At 37.8% G+C, this 24,651-nt stretch overlaps 1 protein-coding gene across 2 annotated transcripts in view; it reads left to right on the top strand.

Moving 5' to 3' along the window:
• LOC105935925 (glypican-1) overlaps window positions 1-24,651 on the top strand; it is an 88,430-nt gene that overhangs the window by 57,103 nt on the left and 6,676 nt on the right. For both annotated transcript variants that reach the window (XM_012876549.3, XM_036138130.1), the window contains 4 exons: window positions 11,069-11,296; window positions 12,764-12,927; window positions 20,357-20,522; window positions 20,787-20,911. In XM_012876549.3, coding sequence (XP_012732003.2) covers window positions 11,069-11,296; window positions 12,764-12,927; window positions 20,357-20,522; window positions 20,787-20,911 — 683 coding nt within the window. The remainder of the gene's footprint in view (window positions 1-11,068; window positions 11,297-12,763; window positions 12,928-20,356; window positions 20,523-20,786; window positions 20,912-24,651) is intronic.

Raw genomic sequence — 24,651 nt, 5'->3', positions numbered from 1 at the left:
TATATTTTTCCTGTTTTCAATAATTTGTAGTTACAACTTTATTTGTTCCTGTTTCTGGCAGTTTTTCCATCTGTAATGTCAGGATCCAAAATCAATTAGAATTTACCACTTCTGACTCTAAAATGTGTCCTACAATATTTTAGAGCTGCTTGCATTACCTTGTTTAATGTTATTTTACTTCATAGACAATATTCATTGACACCATGAACCTGCATGAAGCAAAACAATTACAGTTTCATATTAAAATAGATTGTATTTATTTTTTCTCAAGTCAAACTCTACTTATGTTGTTAAAATGTGCTAAAACTGAAATCAAATTTGAGTTCATAAAGTGATGATCTCAAAGGGGGAGCGCCCCCTGTCCGTCAAGCTAATAACAGATAGCATTAGCTTATTTTGTCCAGGAGGTTTACCACGAAAATGTCACATACAGGAGCTTTACTTATATTGCTCTCAAACATTGAGGCATCAATTACTTTGACTACTCTAGATGATATAATCTTTGGTGTCACTGTGTATAAAAAACAGATTTTACATAAATAAACAATCAACGTTTAGCCTGGTGTTGGTGGTTGTGGTGGTGGGGTGCGTGTAAAGCCTTATAAAACAGTAGGGGAAACCCTGAAACATCATCCATCGGACACTCTGGTTTCAGATTACATGTCATCATCCATTAACTACCACTCACTCTCTGCTTTTAAGAGAGGCCAACTTAAACCAATTTAAAATAGTTAATTGTCTGAAAGTTTGTGGGAAATTAAGCTGTATTAGCTCTGAAGCTGTGGAGACCTGTGTGCTCCAGTGGCTTGGCTGTCTTAGACTGGCTTGTCTTTTTTTCTTAGACAGTGGTTAAATGGGTTCATTCAGTTTTGTTCCCAGTGGAAGCATGTCAGTTTGACTAACGCCCTTATTGTTAAGGCAAAAAAATCTGAACCTTGTCTCCTGTAGGCTGTTTTTAGAAAGAACTTAGCCACATGCAGGGGTTGAGTAGACTGTGATATCTTAGTTGCTACCATCTAAATGACATGTTGGCAGTCGCAGCCATTTTTGTTAAAGACATCTTTTTTTGGATGTTTTAAAGTGAAACACGAAACCAGTGGCATTTATTCCAGCCAACAGTAAAACCTCTGTTGCTGTAGACTAACATATTGCTTTAGAATCTGTCATCATTTGATGCCATTGAAAAAAAATGTTGGGAAAGAACAGCATTTTTAACAGGAATTTTTTTTTTCTTTCATATGACCAGAAAAACATGCAGTGACATTGTACCATGTTTCCATTGCTGCTCATCTGGCTGCATTTAGTAGGGTGTGGGCTAACTAGCGCCATGTGGCTAAGTGCAGGGTGTTACTGTTCCAACCCAGTATGGCTAGGCCTTTTGAGTCCAGGAACTTTGGAAGACACACCAGCAAAGCCACAGATTAAAGGACCATAATATGCTCACATAGAGCTGGCTTTTGGCCTGAAAGTTTGCATATTGTGTATAAGTGATCATGCAAATGTGTTTTATATGCACACTTTTTTGGTTTATAATTTACTGGCTCACTATTGGCCAGGTGTTTTACACAGACCAAAGAAGCCTGATTGTTGGTATTTTGCCAAATATTCCCATCAGTGACATCTGGATTTGTGCAGGGATAGTGTGTGTGTGTGTGTGTGTGTTCCTTTTGCATTTCTCTTTAATCATTTAGAAGCATTCAGAATGAAAATAATATGATTTCCTTTGTTTAATGTTAAATTCAAGGGAGGAGGCCACGTTAACAGAGCAAATATCTGACATCCTGTCACTTTAAACAGCTACAATTATGACAAAGCATAGAAGCATGGTAAAACTTTCCCATTCTACATATTCTGCAAACAGTAGCTGTGTTTACATGCACAAAGTTTCATTATCGGATTAAAATGTATTCAGATTAAATAATCGGCTTGTACAGTTTATATGGGCACACAATCAATCAATACATTCATAATGTGCGTTTATATGCACCTGAGTTTATTCAGAATAGAACCACTTTGAAATTCGCAGAAATGCTTTGGCTTCAAGAAAAATAAAGACTTGAAAGATGTGTAACATGCCTGACATATAAGGGCTGCTTTAGTGGCAAAAGAGAGACCTACTGAATATAAGGTGGATTTCTAAATTAAACTGTACAATTTACTGAATCACAATGGTCATCTCAATACTAATGCCTGAAACATCTTAAATGCTAAGGGCTGTTTGGTAGCAATATTTAGTTGGAAATACTATTTAATTTGCTTGAATTCATACATTGCATACCTATAACAGATTTGACCTGTTGCAAAGTCTTTAGGTGCCCATGATGCACACCATATGTATATGTATAGTGGTTAAGATGCTAATGCCCACAGAAAGTGGTGCAGAAATTGTAAAGATGGAAAAGAAACAGAAGAGGAAAATATCTTTCTTCATAAGATTATTCAAAAATAGTATAGCTGGTACATTTTTCCTGATGTGGTTCCCAGCCTAATTATAATGCTGTTGCTAATTGGTGTAAATGAGAAAACTTTACTCATTTACCTTTGAATATGTTGTGAGTTTAAAAAAAAGCTGGTGTATCTGTATTATGTAGGCAAAAACGCAAGCTAAAGCAAGTAGAAGACAAATAGAAATTTAATTAGTCATAAATAGTGGCACATTGCAATTATGAAGTTTTGTACCCAATTTTACTCCTTGTAATTTAGAATTGGGCATTTTCTGATATTAAATTGATGTCTGATACCCACAGTTATTCATGTCCTGGCAGATTTCAATTTCAAACTATTTTCATTCAAGAAAGAACTTTGCTTCTGATAGGAAATAAGACAGGCATCACTCAAAAGAAAAGAAAGCAATATATAAGGAAAAATCTCAACATTATCAATTGCATATTAAAAATTATAATGTGCTTCTCAATATTTAATTGACACATTTTTATATGCATTAAAGTCATTTCACTCTTGCTATAATTCCTATTAAGCTTTTTTAAATGTTTTCATGGTTATTTGTTTTTGGTGATGAACTCCAAATCTTTGAGGCTGAAAGGCCTTCATGCCATCACCCTCATCTTTAGCTCCCTCCATAAATGATTTGTCGGATTCAAGTCGGGACTTTGGCTGGGTGACTCCAAATGTCATTACTTCAATAGTGCAGCCCACAGAGCAGATTACCTGACATGGGCACTGACCGGATACTGCAGCTGCTTATACAGTGTTTTGTAAAAGGTGAAAAACAATTAGATTGTTAAAGAAACCACAGATTTACTGAACCATCAAAATATTGTGCATGGCCTACAATACAGCGTTGCAAGCTATGCAGCTGATTTTTAAAAACATATCCTGGAAAATTGCAGCTTGTTGGACTGTAACAACATGTTTTAAGAGTTTGCTTTGTTCATGAAAACCTATACCAGTCCTTTAAAATGTTGTGACCAGTACCCTGATTCAGTTCTTGGGGGTGGATCAAGATATCACTATTATTAAGCCTCAAATTAATAAATATGGGCCTACTCGGACAGGGCACCTCTACCTTTAACCTCTGTGTAACATTAGAAGAGTCTAATTCACTCCCATTCTCTACTTACAGAGTACATTTTTTATTTATTTATTTATTTTTGCTTTTGGGGTCACCTCTAAAAATGTCAGAGACGACAAGGGCATCACTACCATCATGGGGCTTGATTGACTCTTTTTATACATGTAAATCACGTCCATGGGGACACAGCATACACTGACCTAATTATGCCAAATACACTGTTCCTCCGTTGGACTGACGGCACCCAGGGAGAATAAAATGATGAAATGAAAAACTGAAACATGGAAAGAGAAGTACCTATGTGAGGAAGAATGAAAATGGGGCAAGACGTGGAAAGCAAAATAAGGTAGAAAGAGTAGAAAAGAACAGCATGATAGCTGGGATAAGCAATGGTGTGAACATATAACAAAAGAGAAGTTGCAAAAGGGAACCAGATGGGAAGTTGAAGAAAAAAGCCTGAGTAAATAGTGCCCTATGCAGGCCAGAGAATGTTTGGAGAGGGAAGAGAGAAAGCGGAATAAAGGCTTCCACTGAGAGCTTGTGATAAATGACATGCATTATGTGATTTGTTGGCTTGTTTAATGTAGGGCACCTTTTAATAGTATCTAAATTCCCACTGAGGTTTTAGCAGTGTTCCTGGGGCATAGTGTGGTTGTGATAAGTATTGCCATTGACGGAGAGTCAGTCTGACTCAGAAACAGTCTAATGGCTCCCAGAAAGCCATTTGTGCATAAATGGTGCTAAAGACAGAAGCAGACATTTTGTTTTGAGTGTTATGTTTACCATTTACTTGCACAAGTAAAAAAAAAAGCAGAGGCCAAAACTTTAAAGATCTTCTTTATGTTTAGAGAGAAAGGTATCCTTGCTTTGACTGAACTACTATACAGTAGTAGCCATTACAACACATTTGCATATGTTCAAAATTAGTTTTTCCATCCATTTGAAAAAGAAAGAAAAAGAAACTCTCAAGAAAACTCCATACATGTGAGAATGGAGGAAAAAAATGCAGAAATACTGCCACAGTTGGTGGTGATAGTATTGGCAATAATAGCAAGTTGAAATACAAGGAAGGAACGTTCTAAGCTAGGCTTTGTACTTTCCTAAAACAAAAATACATTTTTTTTAAATTCCCTACATAAATAGTACACAGCCAAAATGTATTTGTGGCAGGGTTAAGACAAAAACAGCCAAATACAAAAAAAAAAAAAAGGTTTGCATTTGAATAGAAACAATGCATATTTTATATAAAGTAATTTGAAAAAGAATACTGTCATATTTGTGTGTGGTGTAGGACCCAAGAGCAGATAGGGGGCAGCAGAATCATATTGAGGGAATTAATGGATGAATGAAAAAACAACTAACAAGCATGACAGGAGGCAAAATAAATGTAGGGAAAAAAGAGCAACAGATGAGACAGAGTGGATAAAAGGAGGGTCTGACAATAACTAGATGAAACTTCAGTAATATTATTATGCACTGTAACAGAGTGATTACTGACACTAAAATCAGGTAAGACTTATTCAGGAAATTGGAACACACGAAGAAATGATTGATCATTTTATTTTTCTGCTTTAGCATCCCCTGCCACTGGAAATTAGACAGGCTTTCTTAACTGTGCACTTTTAAATCTGCTTCATAAACCTTTTTTTTCTTTCTTTTTTTTCATTGGCTTTTGACCCAGCACGAGAAAGCTTATTTTATTTGTTGGAGTTGCTTTACAACGTCTTTTGTGTCTTCCTGTTTTTATGTTTTAATGCTTGTTTATTATGTCTGTTCAGCACTTTGTCAGTTGTGCTGTTTTTAAAGTGCTTGTAAAATAACTTGGCTGGGCTGAGCTTGATCAAAACAGACTAGGGAAAAACAGGAATCATTTGCACCTACAATAAAACAAAAGCAAGCACTAAAGAAGCACAAAACTTAGTCAAAACTAAACTCAGAGTACAAATGATGTTTACTATATAATCATTAGGGATGTAATAATATTTCACAACATGAGCACTCATAATATCAAAACACCACAATCATTCTGGCTAGGGCTATCCATTGGCTATAAGTGATGGCATATGCTTAAGTAATCATCATCAGGATGGATCATGAAAGTGAGTGCTTTAAGGCTGCGGAATGCTCCTTTAAAAGATCCATAGTATATAACAATGGATAGCATGTATTGTTCTTGTGTCCCAGTCCCACAGACTGCCACTCTGGGTCCCTGATCAAGACCCTTAACCCCCGATTGCTCTCTGGGCGCCGCACAATGGCAGCCCACTGTTCCCCCAATGGGATGGGTTAAATGCAGAGAACAAATTTCATTGGAATGTATGTCGCAATGACAATAATGATTATTATTCTCATTATTATTATTATTATTAAATGTTTTTTGCACTTCATGTATCAGCACAAGTTTATGCAAATTTACATCCTGAGAACAATTGTAAACAGCAACTTTACCAAAATCATTCAAAACGTGAACAATCTGAATCTTGGTGTGATTTTTACATCCTGTCATCAATGCAAACGACCTTTCTGAGAACATCTTCTGTTTGATAAAACTGTTCTCTACTTTTTTCTACTTAAAAAAGTGACCATGTTTAACTATCCCCTCTATTTTGCTCTAACTGGCCTGAAGGAAACTGTCAAAGACGGACACAGAGGGGAAGACGCGCGCATGCACACACAAACACACACACACACACACACGCACACACACACATACACACAGTGAGCTCAAAGCTGCTTTAACTACACGACTCTGCCGATTTAAGCAATCAGGCTTAAATCGGAGGCAACCAGACTTTTACTTTTTCGCTCAGCACAAGTACAGCTACCGACGCAGCAGTCCCAGGTGGCCAGATGGAGATCAGACGTTGTTTTTTAGACAGTGGGAAAGGAGTTTTATACTGACTTTAAGTGGCTTGACCACCATTTAAAAAAAATTAACGTTGACACGCAAATTTAAGTGACGGAGTGAAAAAAACAAAAGAACAGAAGCTGTTTCAGCCCGTTCCCATGCAGAGAGGCAGACATTCAAAGGGCAAATACATCTAAAAATACAATATAAGTTGAGAAGTTACAACCAGTCTTGCATTACCAGCCGGTCTCTACCAGGGAGGAAGTGACAAAGAAAGCGTTTCATGTGACGTCAAGGCATGGCAGCTGAATGTGCTAATGGATCGGCTAACGCATGCACGTTTCGGCCGATACCAATACAAGAAAAAAACACACATCGGCTGAAAATAACAGCCAGCTCATATATCAGTCGACATATATTTATTTTATTTGTGGAAACACAAAAAAGGACATTTGCATACATTTGTGGCATGAGCACTACCTTAGTTATCAAGCCTTGATTAGATTATTATTGATGTACCCTTTATTTATTATAAAAAATATGGGCCTTTGTTTTCTTAGACATATTCTCTTCTGTTCCTTCTCATAAACCCTGTATTGTGTATCATTTCATCTTATTAGCTAGGTGTATTGTTACAATCCTAAAAATCAGACTGTTTTTTAGCATCGTCACTAATATTGTTATTCCCCTATTCTCCCAATCATTCTCCCTCAAATTCACTTTTATTGAAGTTTCATTCTTTTTACAAGCCTGTGGTGTGCTGCCAAAACAATGTTAATCTGTCATGTTCCACTGCTACTTTAATATTTGCATCCATGTATGTGATTGTTTTGAAACTTTCATGTCAAGATGTCTTGGCTGTCCTAGACTGACTTGTCTTTTTTGTTTGTGTTGTTGTATCAGCAACTTTATGATTTAAACATGAGCCATTTACGTATAAAATGCACATCTCGAAGGATTGTTAGTGTCCTGAAACACAACCAAGAAAATACTTTCAGTACTCAGGCCTGTCACGTTAATTTTTCTTTAAGTCGGGCTTTAGTTAGTATGTACAAGAAAATAACTTGAGGTCAAGCAGAGTGCTTGGCAGCTTGAAGAGCCTCTCCCTTAGCTCTGTTTTCCAAAAAAAATGATTTCTTGTCTATAACTCAAACATAAAGTATGGCAAAGACTGACTACAGAAATATTGCAACAGAAACAACCATGAGCGAGAGTTCATGTGGAGTTAGCAGTACCTTAAAGCTTGGTATTGATTTGTACAAAGACTTAAATACAGATGTGGTTGATAGAACAAAGCAATTTCACACATAAAAACAGTCACTTAGCAGTAAGTAAAGATCTGGGTCTCTTGAATGATGACAAATGTGCATTTGGTCAAGTTTAAAAGCAGTGGAAGGTGAGAAGCAAGAAACTGAGGTGAAAGGGGACTCTGACATGTCAAAGAGGCTGGACGTGAAGTGAGGGGGATTACAAATTAAATCATTAACTCCACTCTCACCCCAGGAAGACAGTCATTAAGGCATGCATGCTTCACTTACCTTTTCGTGTGTGTGTGTGTGTGTGTGTGTGTGTGTGTGTGTGTGTGTGTGTGTGTGTGTGTGTGTTTAGGCACACTGTGGTTTATGCAATGAGTATTTCCCTGATTCAGTGCATCTTTCATTAATTTTATTGGTACTGCTATTTAAAGTATGTTGCTCATGTGATTGGTGTCTGATACAAAGCAGGATTTTACAAGATCATACTTTTGAAACGATGCAGATTTCCTTTATTGTCCTACAATAGGTAATTTTGGGTGTGACAGTGGTAAAGACACAGACAAAATTTATAGAAATGAAAGAAGAAGCTAATACAGTATCATCTAAAGTAGGGGTCACCAACCTGTTTGAAACTGAGAGCTACTTCATTGGTGTGGTATCAGTACTGACCTTTGAACTAGACGATTCACAGTTCATCTTAACTTTATGTAAAATAAAAAAAATTTTAATGCTTTGTTATAGATATTGCCATTTTTAAATCTATATAAAAGAAAGTGTTAATAAACAGGAAGAGTAACATAATAATAGAACGTTTTAGATGCAGCTCACTGGTAGATTGTGCTTTTTTAGAACAAGCTCAAGGGCACCACATGTGGTTCTTGGAGGCTACTTGGTGCCTGATCTAAAGTTAGTTCTAAAGCAAGTCCAAAAATAAAAGGAAAAATAAATGCCAGAGTAAACATTGCACAATTGCACAATTATTGATAGCACACAGGTAAATAAAGGTAAAATAGTCTAGTTATCAGTGGACAACACTAGGCTTTTTACAGAATAATATGAGATCATGTGCACTTGTGAACCACAAGTGGTTCCCATAGTGACAAAAACAAATCAGGAATGGAAAGGAGAAGTTCCGCATGTGAAACGCAGACAGACATAAGCAAACATTTTGCATCATGCTAATGATTTTTGTTTATTAGATGACATGATGCCATTTACCGGATCCCACTGACATATTAACGGTGTGAAGAGAAACACAAATCATTTCACTGCTATGATCTAAATGAAGCTGTGCCGGCTAAAATACAGTTTTACTGGCAACAGTTTTATTGTATACACAGTAGTGCAAAGAAGCTATAAAATATGGGTTAACACTAAATCTGCATCAGTCTTGTCTGCCTGCCCTACACTGTACTGGGGATATTGTTGATGTGTGTGTATTTATGTGAAGGTGTGTGGGTGTTTGGTCATCTATGTGTACATTTGGATCTAATGTAGTCTCAATACTGGCATCTTTTTTGCTGTTCCACTGACTTCAGAAAATATGAGGCTGGCCCTGAAAATATTTGTTCACTGTATAGATGACAGGAAATAAACAAGAACAGTATTCTGTGTCTTGCTGTCATGTAACTTACCAACGTACTGCTGCTGCATTTTCTGATATATTTATCTATAAAGGTCTAATGTCTATGACTTAATGCACATTACACATGGTGATACAAATCATGCAAATGATGAATTTGCATTACGGCAGTAAGAAAGTTATAATTTATTTGTAAATTTTTTTCCAACTTAAGATATTTCATTAAATTTCTCCCATTAATCCAATGAAATACTTTTTCTTTTTAAATGATAATTTTACCAGAGCGAATTGGTGGTGCCGGGGGAGAAAAATGTATCCCATGTTCAGAGACATTAGTCCTCGACACGAGACGGAAAATGGGTGAAGAGAGAAGGAGAACGGCATGTGGCAAAACTATCAGAGTCAGCTACAACTTTCAAATAAAAGCCACTAGAGCCACAAAAATTTATAAAATGCATTTTTTTAAATTGGAAATTAGGAACCAGTGAACCAAGGGTGAATATAACATATTTTTTCAACTAACCCAACTTATGCTATTGTGATAACAACTGTAAAAGTGGAGCTATTTTTCTGGAATATACATTTAGCTTATAGAATCTTTATAGCAAATTTGCTGCAAACATCTGAAATAAAAAGGTTCTCTCTATCTCATCAATCACAAATGCTTTGACTCAAAACTATACGTATAAATATGGTATATTAATGAACTTCAGGAAAATCTCAAAGTTAGCACTGACCTAACCTGACCACCTAGATTGATAATGTGCAGCACTTTCCATTCTGCACATTATCAATCTAGGACTGCTCAGATGAAATCTGTTTGGGGAAAGGAGGGACATTTAAAAGAACTCTCTGAGCTGATTGGGCGAAGCGACACCTTGTGCCTACCTACCAAAGGTTAAATCTAACAAAATGGTGCTTCCACACAGTTTTGAACCAGGGAACTTCCACATTGTGTATATGAACGACAACAAGAGAAATCCCTCGCCGTCAATGGTTTTGGCAACAGAATGGGATGTAGAATAAATGTATCTGCCATGGTGCAGAATGGCATAATTTAAAATGTGTAGTCTGAAAAGAGAAAATAGTAAAACAATAATTGTTAGTGAGAGGTTGTTTTTCTGTGAAGTTAAGCATGAATCATTCACATCACAGGTTTTTTTTTACCAATATCCTGGGGTAAATAGACCTTTTAATATTCTACAGCTGAGAGTGAGAGTCCAGTTCTTATTTTTATCTCAAAGCATGATAAAATGTCAGAAGAAAGCAGCAGTTACTTTTTATTAATGTGTTGGAGAAGCCGAACTGATATATGGTGTCTAACAAGGCCAGTGCTTAAATTATGCTACACAGATGGGGCAGTATGAGCTTAGCATATTAAATCCTTATATAACTCAAATGCTGAGATTGACTTTAGCTGTATTAAATGTGGGTTATATATTTCAGCTACAGTGAAACTTCACTTCATATGCTCCTGTTTCTGTCATCAGTGACTCTGTCCTTTAAAAATGTTGTTTCTCTGTGAATGCCTCCAGAATTCCTTCCTAGTGAATGACAACATTTAAAATGCGGAATGAATTGAATAAAACTAATCTCAATCTCATTTTCAACATTAGTTGAAAATGTGAGTACGCCTTGACTCAAAAAGGTTATAATATAGATTGTCATACAAGTTTTAGCTTGGACTAAACCTTTTCATTCAAATCTAATCCAATCAGTGCTTTGCATTTTATATTATTGTGTTTTCTGAGCTGAACCGATTTGTACAAAAAAGTGGCTAATTCATGTGGTTATATTTACTGGCTATAGAACTATGATTTCAACATGCTTATTTTTTGTGTTTTTTAAAGGCTACATGGATAATTTGATGAACAGGTCCATGACAACCCTTCATGATCATTTTACTTCAACGTGGGACCTTCTATACTCCAGAAATTCCCAGCTCTTCCGTGACCTCTACAAGGATTTAAGGGACTACTACCAAGGTGGCAATGTCAATCTGGAGGAGGCGCTGAATGAATTCTGGACCAAGCTGCTGGAGAAGATCTTTTACCAGGCAAATAAGCAGAATTCAATAGGTATGTTAATATAAAACCATCACTTCAAATGAAGCCCTATTTTATGTTCTGCAATAGAACTGATTATTTAGGAGTGAGATGTAAAGTGCTTTGCAAACACCGACATATTTACACAGATTGAAAGTATGACAATAAAGCTACTGTAGTCATACAACATAATTTATTTCACATTTTAGAACATCCCAATCAAGTAACACACCAGCCAGATTAGAGATAAAGTTGTGGAGAAATCTAAAGCAGGTTTAGGATGTAAAATAATATCTCTGAATGTCAGAGAGCACTGTTTAATCCATCTGCTAGAAATGGAGGTGGAGAGCACAATTACAAACCTTCTCAGGAATTGGAGTCCATCTAAACTGTTGGTCCGGGTGTGGTTATAAAGTCATTGGTATTTTCTTTTTAAGTAAAAGAACTCCTATTTGCAGTTTTCCACAATCCATAAAGGGACCCCAGCAAACATGCGAAGAAGGTGCCCTGATCAGATGAGACCAAAGTAGAACTACTAAGGCTGTATGCAACATGCAATCTGTGACAAAACATGCAAACTCTGAACACATTATTCCCACAGAAAAACATGTTGGTGGCAGCATAAGGCTGTGGTGATGCTTTACTTCAGTTATATGGGCAAGTTTTTGAGAAGGGTAACCTGCATAGAGTATCTATATGCACCAAGTGTTGTATATTAATCTAAAAAATACTTTTATATATCTCAAATTAAGCTAATACCTGGGTCAAAACTTACATGGTGCTGCAGCCAAATGTCAATACAACCAAATGTCAATGTCAATGTCAGCAACAATAGTGATCACATGCTGCTTTCACATTTTGAAAAAAAAAGAAAAAAAAAACATTTGACACTTTACTTGAAACTATTTTAAGCAAATACATGTGTTTTGTCTTGCCATTAAAATAGTTTCACAACATTTATGAGAATAGAATAAGAAAGACACAAACCTCTTTATTCCTTATCTACTCATGGTTCAATGATGATCCATGAAACGAAAGAAAATGCTGTCCATATAAAATAGTTTTCTTTACACAAGTTTGCAGCAGCATGATATTATGAACTTGAAATCAATGGATTGTGGTTGAATTACTTTTTTTTTATGGTAATCACACAGGACCCGTCAGTAAACCAGATCAATTTAGCATGTTTCTCCTTATACTGTGTTGTACCAGTATCTACCAGTGAGCTGCATCTACAACTTTGTTTTATTCCGTTACGTTTCCTGTTTATTCACACATGCATTTATATAGATTTAAAGTTAGGGTGAACTCTGACGCCTCTAGTTCAACGGTCATTACTGGTAGCCCTTTGTACGACACAATACCAATGAAGTAGCACTCAGTTTCAAACAGGTTGGTGACCACTGGTTTAAACCAAATCCTATTAATTTAAAGCCTTTGCATTGAATACAATGCTCTACCTTGACAGTAATGTTTTTATAAAATGTCTGCTTGTTACAGGTGAGGACTACCAGGAGTGTGTATCAAAGAAAATAGAGACCCTTCGACTTTTTGGAGAGGCACCCCATAAAATGACGATACAGGTCACTCGTACATTTGTGGCAGCACGTGCATTCCTTCAGGGACTGACTATGACTCGAGAAGTAGTGGGCAAAGTGTTGCAGGTAAAACTCTCGAACCTGATACATGTTTGAGATCCTACATTATCCTGATTTCCACAATTGTTCAGTGTTTTCCACAATTGTACAATTGAAACAATTGTTTTTATATTCTCTTATTTTTTTGCAATGCTATGTTTTGCACATGCAAGTTTTTTGTCAATATACAGTAAGTGTGCTAAACTGTATGTGTACATATCTCCTTAGTGATACCCCTTACCTTGCTGCTCGATGTAAACAGCCAAGCTCAGTTTTACCACTCCATAAGAACAGTATGAAGCTGTGGCAGATTAATGTTGGCAGAAGCAATAGAGTCTATAAAGAATGGCTCGCAGTGTGGACCATCAGTCCCTGCAACACCAGTTAATGTCAACTCCAAACTGAAAAATGTCTCCCTGGGATGTAGGGAGGGTTAATATGACCCAAGAGAAATGGTTCCCTTTGCACATAACACAAGAGTAAGGTTAAGACTGGAGCAAGACCAAGAAATCATTTTGTGGGGGAGTCAGTTTTGATACCACAGCTAAAAGTATCTCTTGTCAGCTACTGGATAAGGAGAGTGGTGACAGAAGTAGCCCCAAGAGGAATGCAGACATGCATTTGGCAAAGAAACACATGAATGTAACAATTGTTTGATGAAAACAATCCCATGGTAATGCTACTGAAAAATATGAAACAACACGTCTCTCTCTGCCACTGTTAGGAGCAACGTCATTGACACATGCCCAGCAGTATTGTTGCCCCTTATACATGAGGTGTAGCCCACATGCACATGTGTGGCTTGATCATCTGAAATGTTTTTAAGGAGTACCAATGCTGGCCTCATTCCATGACTACAATCTCATCACACCCAAACCTTGCTGGTAGTGCTCCAAGTAGTCTAATTTATTGTTCTGCATTTCACACCCTATCTGCTATGTGCATTGGTTTTTGCCACTTTTCTAGAAGTACTAAAAGGAATTGGGCAGCTAAGTTAAATGACAAATAAAAAGCTAATTATGGAAACCGCTGATGGCGGTAGACATGTCCAGTCATCCAGTGGTATAAGTTCATAGTTTCTGTCCCAGAGATAACCCTGTAGTTACAAATGTTTCAGTCTGGTTTGCCTTTTTCTTTAAACAAAACCCTGGATATATTTCAATATATTTATGTGGAGCTAAGAGTTTTAAGCAAAGAAATTCCCAAACAGCTTATCATCCCATTATTCAGGAGGAAGGGCCTCCACGTGCTTAAGAAATATCTGACTGCCAAACTGCGAACCTCCAGAACTAACGTGACACCAACTGTAAGATCGCTCTGCCCACACAGAAGTCTATCCCAGGCAAATCCAACCTCCTGAAACAAAGATGTTGTAAGTGTGGGTACAGAAAGGCTCATGGCATTGACAGACATTTTTTTTTTTTGCCTTATACCAACATTAACGCAAAAAGACAAGGAAAAAAAAAAACAAGTTGTGAATGGTGTCAGTAAAGCTATTTCAAGGTAACCGAGGACAAATTGACCTTAAAGCCCAAGTTTAAATACCCAACTTATACCCAATTCAACTTATACCCAACCCAAAAGGAGAAAAGTGAGGCAGGAATCAGATGAAAATAATCAGGAGAAGGTGAAAAACAGCTGAAATGAATTAAATAAATGAGCTGAGGAGAGGAGTATGATGTATAAAAACTGAAGGGACATACATGGAAGGAATGTAACAAGAAAAAATATGTGGAGTGAACTGAAAAACAAAATCCACTAACTAATCTACATAGAAATAGCCTTAAATGGGAGCAACTACAAACTAGGAACAGGAAACTGAAACTCAAACACCCAAGAACAATAAAAATAAGGGAATAACTAAAGAAAGCACAACCTGGAAAACATAACCACAAAGATATAGTCAAAAGAAAAACACAAAAGAAAATCCAAGTGCAAATACTATACTAATACTAATTAAATACTAATTTAATACTAGGTCAGGTGGAAACTCATGTTCTGAAGCTGCCTACAGTTAACCTGACTCTTACCAGATGGATTTTGTTCTGCAGAGCTCCACACATCCATCTGGGATCGCTCAATTGGAGAATGTATTTCAGAAGTAGGGGCATTATCAACAATCCTTGCATATGATTAGATAAACCACTTTCCTGGTATTTTTACTGACGTGCTACTTCAACCACTCACATCGAAAACCAAAACCATCATTTCCACTACCAAAGCTTTCAAAGCTGTTGTTCTCTAGTGTTCTTTTGAAAAATTAATATTTGGTAGATTGGACAACACTGATGAATAGCAGCATCGATGCTACCGGGTGATCAGATTTCTCTAATGAAAACCGGGGACATCTGATTTTGCTAAGCGGGCGGGTGTAGAATCTCTGTTGGGTGCTTGGTTTGTTTTGTCCGATCTGCAATGCCGACGGGGTGGGGAAGGCGTGTTCATCTTAGCTCTTCTACTATGCAGGGAAAGGGAAAGTCATCCAAAAAGGAGACATGGAGACATCTGGTCACCGTGAGCCACCATTGTTGTCTGAATCAAACAGTTGGTTGTCTGATACGTCACATCTACAAAAATCCCGCCCGGCGATCCTGATTGGCTCGTCCATTTTATGTGGCGTTGAAATCTTTCCCAATGGCAGCGATTCCAGATGGATATGTTGACGCCGTGTGGAGTTCGGCGGAACTACATCCATCTAGAGAGAGTCAGGTTAGCCTACAGACCCATTTTGCTCAATACTCTGCATTGTGAGAATGAAAATTACTTGAATTTAAGAAAAATTAGGCTACTGGACTCGGGAAAAAAAAAGAAAATGTATAATCTTTGATTGACTCGTTTGGCTCTGTGTGTGATTAACATCTGTTTTTCTATTTGTAACCAAGTCTGTAACATTAAAAGGGTGAATGGCTCAAGATCGTAAGTGTATCAGTCTCATGTAGGATTTAACGGAACTAGGCACAAATCAGTAAGATTTCAATGCATGTGAGCATTTTATGACTTCCAAAAGTTATACTTTTTTTTTTTTTTTTAGCAAAGTCGGCATAATTGTTTACTGCAGGAGGCTGGTTTGATTAAAACATATAAGTGTACAGTAAGGGATGATGGTGTCTCATAAGGAAGCTGTGGGAAAATTAAGCCTAATTGGGTGGTAGACAGTTAAAATGAATGCTGGTAGACAGAAAAAGATCTGAGCCAGAACCTACAGTCTCTCTTTCCAGTAAAGCATTAATTTCACCCTTCCTTTGCTCTAGGTTATGCCAGCTGCTTTGTCTTAAACTTTCTCTGGACTGTTTTATTCCCTGGGGAAGAGGAATGTTGGAAGTAGGCCATGTGCTGCACAGCTGACTCTGGAGGCAAGCAGTCTAGATCGTCTCGCTTTGTAACACAGTGAAAATGGGAAGTTTTGATTCCTGTGCTAAGCGCAGAAGAGAGACAGGCAAAGTACTGAGGGAGATATAAATACAAAGCCATTGGTCAGATGGAAGTTGTGTGAGAAGTTTTTTGAGGGATAAACAGAGACAAGTAAAGTATTGCACCCTTAAAGACACGTTAAGGCAATTACGCAAAGTGCAACATTTGTTTCAACCACATCTCATGAAATCTAATCATATGGAGTATTCAGAAAAGTTTATTTAACAGTTGTGCATGGGTGTAAGCAGTATATCACCCATGTAAAGGGAGAAGCTCAACTTAGCGGATTATCTTCTTTTTTCTTATTAGAGAACCAGCATGCACTGGATAGACGGAGGACCTACCTTCATTAATTCATGTAAACTTGTCAAAATGCTTTCAGTGAAATCACTTTATTAAATCCAATGGGCCAGTTATTTATCTTTTAAATATACCTTGATTTGCCTTTTATTCTGTGCCTCATAGGCACTGACTAACTAGGGTAAGGACAGCATAAGATATTATGGAGCATTAATACCATGGTGCCATTGTATTAACACAATAATTCTAAAGATCCAATGAGTCAATTATCTTCTGCTGTAATTTCAAACAGCTGGCAACTGTTCATCCATAGCTTGTCATCTGTAGTTTATAACATTATTACCTACAGATGAGGGATTCATCGTTAGAGGAGTCTCCAGCATCAATTACATCTTTGGCGAGCCCCGCTTTTTGCTACCCCTCAACTAATAAAAACTTAGAAAATAAACTAAGAATGTGGGGTACAATGAATGCAGTGTAGTACCACACAAAGCATTTCATGGCACTCTTGTACTTTACACACTTTGAGTGTCCATGTTTTCCATGACATTTCTCTGTCTTCTGTGAATGAGAAGTGAGCTAGTGGGGTTTTTTTTAGCCAGCAGAGGGCACTGCACAGCAACATACGAAGGGGCGATGGCAATGGTTGATTTAATTATCCATATAGCTATATAAAGTTTTGGTCACTCCAGCACTTTCTTTGGCATTTCTAAGAATTGCATGACTCAAAATGTTAGAGATTTTACCCAACTGTTTAATGCTATTTCATAGCTGGTAACTAACAGATGTCTAGCGCCAACTACCCAAAACATGTTTTCTTAAGCATATATACTATAGTTTTGGTATCATTCGGGTTAGACGTGACAGCAAACAGGCTTAATCAGAGGCAACCACTTTCTCTCAGTTTTTCTGCAAATGATTTAGGACCTATCTAGGAGTCTTTGTCAATTCTGGTGGCTCATACTTGAGCAACCAGTAGTTGGAGCACTGCTCTTTTTAAGGACATGTAGGCCTATCCCCCTAGGCACATTCTAAGTCAGATGCAAATCAACCCGTCACTGTCCTGGGTCGTTAGAAGCTGTTGCTTGGTGTGAGTGGAATACTTGGTCACCTGAATAATGATGAGACTGCTTATGTAATCTCTTTGGAATGTGTTGGAGGAGCAAGCTGTAGACACTGGGGAGTTGGAAGCGCAATCCTTTCCGTCTGTTTATTCTCGGCTTTTCGTTTTTAGATTAAGATGGCTTCTTTCATCCATCTTTCAAACCATCTGTTATTCCTGTCCAAAATCTGGACATCATTGTCATCAAAAGTGTGTCCTTTGTTCTTGAGGTGTAAGGGGACTGTTGAATCTTGCCCTGAGCTTCTGGCACTCTTGTGCTGTGCCATTCATTTATCTAGTTGTTTATATTCTCCAATGTAGGAGTCTGAGCAGTCATCCCTGTATTGGACCGCATGCACAATGCCGCTCAGCTGTGGTTTGGGATGAACCAGTTTTTGTCTAAGCGTGTTATTAGGTTTGACATTTACTGGTATGTTGTGTTTTGAGAAAAGTCTACTGAGTTTACCAGAAACTCCTGACACATATGGAATGACTGTTGTTGCCTTTCTTTGTTTTCTCCTTTGTGTTTAATGAAGTGTTGTTTCTTCTACAAGCTTTGTTGGCTGACTTGACAAACGTCCAGTTCGAGTAGCCACAATCTTGCAGTGATTTCCTGATGTACTTGTGTTCTTTTGTTTCTCCTCTGTGGCAGAGGGAATGTTGTCTGCCTGATAATTCAGAGTTCTGATAACAGAGTTTGTGCTCTAGCGGATGATGTCAATCAAAATTCTGATATTGGTCTGTGTGCGTGAGCTTCCTGTAAACCTCAGTTTTGAGACTCCCGTCTTCCTCAATGTGTATCACACAATCCAGAAAAGGCAACATGTTGTTCTTGGCATCCTCTCTGGTAAAGTTGATATTACTGTCCACTGAGTTGATGTTGGTGAATGCCTCTGTTTCTTTGGTTTGGCTTTTGACCCAAGTGTCAACCACATATCTAAACCAGTGAGTTGGTGGTGTTCCCTTGTAAGCACTGAGTGCTCTTTGCTCTCCACCTCCCCCATGTACAAGTTGGCCACAATGGGTGACACTGGGGAGCCCATGGCACATCCATGTTTCTGATTGAAAAGGTTGTCTCTATACTTGAAATATGTGGTTGAGAGACAGAGGACCAAAAATCTGTTTTGGTGTTAAACTGGTTCTATCTTTTAGTGATACATCATGTTCCAGCTGTGTCCTGACAGTGTTCACTGCCTCTGATGTTGGAATGCAAGTGAAAAGAGAGGTGACTTCAAAAGAAACAATGGTTTCATTGTGTCAGTTTTAATCCTCATTTAGATCTGAGTTTAAATGGTTTAGTAAGAAGAAGGTAAAACAAACATTCACGACCGTGTGAATCATTTTTTCAAGATGTCAGTCATATCTCAAGCCAAAACCAAACCAAACTTTAATGAGATCCTGATAAGCCCATGCAAATTAAATACTAGGTACAATTAACACCATCTTTATATTTTGAATAAGTATTTTATTAACCTTTTTATTTACCTCACATTGCTTGTTTCATCCCATCATTTCTATTGTTCTTAGTGTCTCCCCTTTCATTACTGTACAGTCCTCTCAGACTCTTCTACTCACTAAAAAGCAATCATCTGACTCACCCTAGCTAATGAGAGCAACAGTATGGACAGAAAAAAGAAGTGAATGAATGAGGATGTGACTCATGTGTCATATGAGCTGAAATTGTATCTGGAATTGTTTAGATTGTTTTGTTTTTTCTTTCCCTTGCTGCAATTTATATAGTCTCTCTAGCATACATGACTTTTTATTTCCATCTTTTCTGATTTGAGAAGATGCCCTAACATGGAAAGTCAACTTTTTTTTTTCTTTTAATTTAGTTACTTTTTGGGCAAGATGACTTAGGCACTTTCTTTGTAGAATAACCTATGTGTCCTTATCTTCTCTTTTTAACACCCACCGCTGTTACCCTATTTTTACTCAAAATTTGATAGAATGTAGTTTCAACTAGGACTGTTCTGTTGGAAGAGGAGTTTCCAGTAAAAGTATCAAGCTAGCACAGATGTCAGCTTAGAGCGTTGCAGGCGTAGCTGGGTTCATTCCACCTCTCTCCTTTCTTCCTCTTACACACACACACACACACACACACACACACCAAACTTCTTGAGGTTTTGTATGCATAGCTGTACTCTCTTGTGAACAGAGCTTACTGGTATTAACCCAGTTTCACTTTTCATGCATGAAGGCCTCTTCCCCTTTGGGAATGGCCTAGTGGAATAGGGAGAGAAATGGAAGAGGCAATCAGGACAGAACGGGGGACTGAGAACACTTGTATCAATGTCAGGGTCTTTTTATCACATGTAAAAGGAAAAATATATTTTTCCTTTGTGGTTTCCAAGGAAACGCTGCTAGAAGAAAGTTTGGTGCATACTCAAAGGTGCCACGGGAGGTGACCTCCTGCTGCTCCGTCACTGTTACTGCCTCAGCAAAAAAAAAAAAAAAAAAAAAGTTTTTCACATTGAATAACACAAAAGTATTTTGTGTAAAATCCAATTCCTATTTCTCCAGTAGACTGTAAGAATGCCACCAAAGAAAAGTGGTCAAATTTCCTTTTTCATCATCTTATGATTTTAGGTTTTCCTTTTAGGAAACTGAAACCTGCTTGACAGAACTGCATTTTTACCACAGGTGCCACTGAGCCAGAAGTGCATTGGAGCTATTATGAGGATGACTTACTGTCAACACTGCCGTGGCATGCCAACTGCTAAACCCTGCGTCAACTACTGCAGCAACGTCATGAAAGGCTGCCTTGCCAACCAGGCTGACCTCCACACAGAATGGTCACATCTAGCAGGTTGGTGCGCACACGTACATTACCGTACCACACATGTATTCATATCATGACTTCACAGTGAAGGTACAACACCAAACCATCATTTTGGGTGTTGGTTGGTACATCCTTAATACTGAGCTATAGATTCAGTTCAACCCGTTTGTCTTATATGTTTTTGTCAACGCTTCATCACAAAGTGTCAATAAAAGTTGCTGAACAAATGCCCAAAATTTTTTACCAAAAAGTTGTTGCTCTTTCATTGCTCCGTTTTCTAATGCTTTACAGATACAATGATTGAAGTGGGAGAACGTCGCTTGGATGATGTGGATAGCGTGATCCTCTCCCTCCCAAATCAGATATCGGAAGCCATGTTTTCCATGATTGACAACCTGGCCACCATTAACAGCAAGGTTAGATTACGCTTTACTCATACAGCTATAAAAAGCTGAGACAGCTATGAAAACAGTTTTTATGATAAGTGAAAAAGAGGTTGTAAAAAGGATATAATCGCTGAGCCGTAAAGTTTAACATTTAATTGCACATTCTTACTTAATCTTTTTGTTTATTCAAAGGGGATTTTGCTGATGTTATTTTCCTTTTGTCTGTTGTATTGCTTATTAATTGAGACATTGGCTTACAGTTCTCTTCATCTAACCATTTTAAGATTGTTATGAGAGTATATGATGAAGTTTATATTTATCCACAACCTTTAATATTGCTTAAAAAAGCCATTTTTATAGCCATAGTTCCAATGACTTGACCCTTCAAGTCTTTCTGGTGAGATCCCAAAGCTATGTGTATTTTCTAAACATGCAGCCGGGACCACAAAAACAAAAGGTTGTGGCATATAACTCAGCAACATTCACCTGAGCAATCGCAAACGTGTGTTGTGGAACTCTCTGCACTATTCTGACATTGAATCTCCAAATGGATTCAATGCTAACAATTGCAATCAAACTTAATCACCATCTTTAGCATTGTATCTGGATTGAATTTGGCTGATCGCTGTATTCATTAGAGTTGAAGTTGGACTAAAGAACTTGTGCTGCTGCTGTTTTTGCTTAATAATGTAAAGGTATGTCACAGCTCTGTGATGAACTCACTCTGTGATGTAGATCAGCAGTCTATGTGGAACAATCAACTTTGCCTAAGTTACTAATCCATCCATCCATTAAACCTCTTCTGCTTAGCTGAGATTGGGTCACTTTCAGTCATCTCATGGACATAGCTAAAGGTCACAACATATTACAATTATTACAATTGGGAAAATGGCATGTCTCACTTTTGGACTCAACTCTTTCTTCATCACAACAGACCAGAGCAGCAGATGAGGCCCAATATGTCCATTCATCCCCTGCTCCATCCTACCATCTAAGGAATGTGGACTCCCTCTGTCTTAAACAGAGCAGTCCCAGAGAACTAATTTTGTGAAGTCAAAAGAGCTGAGGTCATTAATGGCAACCACATTATCTGCCAAAAGCAAAAATGAGACTCTGAGGTTTGCAGACTTGTTCCTTTCCATGACTATAGAAAAAATGATTTGTGACAAGAGGCAGCCCTGGCATAGAACAACCCCTACTGGAAACAAGCTTGACTGTGTGGTAAGATTGCAGGCATTGCTATTGGTTTGGATATACAAGAACCAGATAGCCCCTAAAAGCAATCAAGCTACCCCATAAAGCCCTGATGCCAGAAAACTATTTAACCATTACAGTGACCTCTACCATGGTGAAGGGCTCAATTTCCCCAGAGTCCTTAGACATGCCTCCTTTGAGTTGGGGATAATGACCACATTAGTCAGATCCTGAATGTGCCAGTCCCACCGGCCAACGAAATATTTAGTATGGGTAGCCTGGAATACTACAGTACATTAACTGTATTATTCCATTTCACCCAGTATAACACTTTTTGTTATACTGGGTGAAATGATCAGTCCACCCTAACAGTAGTCAATACATTATGTATTCAGAAAAAAAGGTTAAAAAATAGATCTCTGTGAAAACTGCAGCCCTGTAAAAACTCTAACCAATCACTGCCATTTGCACCGAAGGGCAGGGATTGGTCAGAGTTTTGGTCCTGTTCAAACCACTTCCACTCTGTATCTTAAGTTCTGGTGGTATCACCATATCTATTGGTCGTCCCACATCCCAATCATTCTGACACACTCGTGTAACGCCAGTGTTGTTAGTTTCCACTTGCGGGCTGCCCATGGACCCTTATATTGTTTATGTATCTGGTTAGCTTAGCAGTTAGCTTCTGTGTTAGCTGTTCATTGCAGCTCTGCTGTGTACAAGTTTATGAGAACAAATAAGACCAGAATGGATGTGTAAAAAAATTTCACGCGATTTTCAAGAGCAGATAAGACAAAAAGGGACTTGGGAAAACTTCCAGAAAAATCACAGACTCTACCTTTAATGCCATTTCTGAGTTCTCGTGTTTTGCAGAACGAGGCCGTCAGAAGTCCTTCTAGATGGTCTTTTTTAATTCCTCCCATGCCGTAGGGTTAGGGTTAGGGTAATGTGTGTGCCTCTGCAACCACTGACGCTGTACGCAGTAATTTTGGATACCTAGTACCTATCTAAAATCTCATGTGTCCCCTAGTTATTAATATATTCACTCATAGCCTTGTGTGCTGCTGCTGACATGAATAATTACTTGAAAAGTAAATCAAAGTTTTAGAAGGCTTTGAAAATGTTAAAGGTGCTTGCTGAAGAAGTAAAAATAGCATCACAGACAAAAAAAAAAATCTCATGTCTAATGTATTTTAATGTATTGTCTTTTATTCTTTATTTATAAAATTCACTCTGAGCTTTTTACCACATTGACACTATTCTACTACTCCTTCTATGTAATTTAAAATGGAGGGTGGTGAGTCATGATGCAGTCTACTGGCAAAGCATATATTTACAGATATATAGGTGTTTGGACACCAGTATTAAATAGTCTTTAATACCAACTGGCAATAGTACAATAAAAAAAACAGTTAAAGGGGATAACTTTTTTACCCCTTTAATACATTATTGCCTACCGAGCTGCCTCTCGGTGTATAAATGTGTGTGCGTTAGTGAGAGCGACTGGGTGAATGTGGCTATAGTGTACAGCGCTTTGGGTGGTCAACATGACTGGAAAAGCGCTATATAAGTTCAGTCCATTTACCATTTACCATTTACCATTATGTTGTGTACTTAAAGACTCTAGGAATTCAGAAAAGGTTAATTTAATCTTTTCAGGTACTGTGTAGGTAGCTTTATACTCTGTTTGGGTAACATTTTTTGAGCTGCTCAGTTTTCTCTGTGCTCTATTATGTTTTTTGAACAAATAAGTCACAGAATTTGGTGCAGAGCTACTAAATAAGGTCATGGACTTCCAGCTAATTAATTTTGTGAAACTGGCTTTTTTTTTGTATTTTTCTCGCCTCAATTTTGCAGTCCAAGCTCAAAGATGCCTGAAGCTATAAGTGGATATGTAACACTTTTTGCTTGCTGAATGTATTAACCCACAAAATAATTACACCATCCACCAGTATACTACAAAATGGCCAAACATGGGGGAGTGGAATGTTCTGCGACCTGGAGGGTGGCAGCTTGTGAAGTGCTTCCTTTGCATTTAAAGAGACCACTCCAAAACGAGTTGCTGTCAGATACTCCTCAGAACAGAGGTAAAAGAGAAGCTGTGGGGCAAAAATAACAAGGAATTCACACCAAAACATTGCTTTTCCACTTTATATAGACTGCAACCAAATGGTTTTAATGTGAAAAGGAAGGATTTAAAAGCATGATTCAACCCCTTTAAGTGAAGTTGGAAATCCATGTGGATGGCCAGAGGAAAAAAACAGCTTACTCTGCGCAGGTTTCCTAAAGGGCCAATCTGGCCTGAGGTGAACTGTGGCGTGGTGGAATGTCTCTCACCTGTGTCAATATGGTAACCACACACAGTGAGAGTCATTGCCTTTTTGATCTCTTTATAAAAGCACTGTATTTAAAGTCAAGCAACATTAATTCTTGTGTGTACATTTATCACAACAAAAATGTTCTGCAGCGTCACTAATAAAATGTCCTCCAAATATATTTTTGCTTTGCTTACAGTTCCAAATATTTCATTTTCATGGCTCAGTGTTTCAAACTATTCTCCATGTGTTGTTTCTAGCCTT

The sequence above is a fragment of the Fundulus heteroclitus genome, chromosome 6 (genome assembly GCF_011125445.2).
Source record: "Fundulus heteroclitus isolate FHET01 chromosome 6, MU-UCD_Fhet_4.1, whole genome shotgun sequence".
NCBI classification, from domain to species: domain Eukaryota; kingdom Metazoa; phylum Chordata; class Actinopteri; order Cyprinodontiformes; family Fundulidae; genus Fundulus; species Fundulus heteroclitus.
Note: the sequence above shows the minus strand (reverse complement) of the source record. Positions and strands in the feature narration are given on the sequence as shown.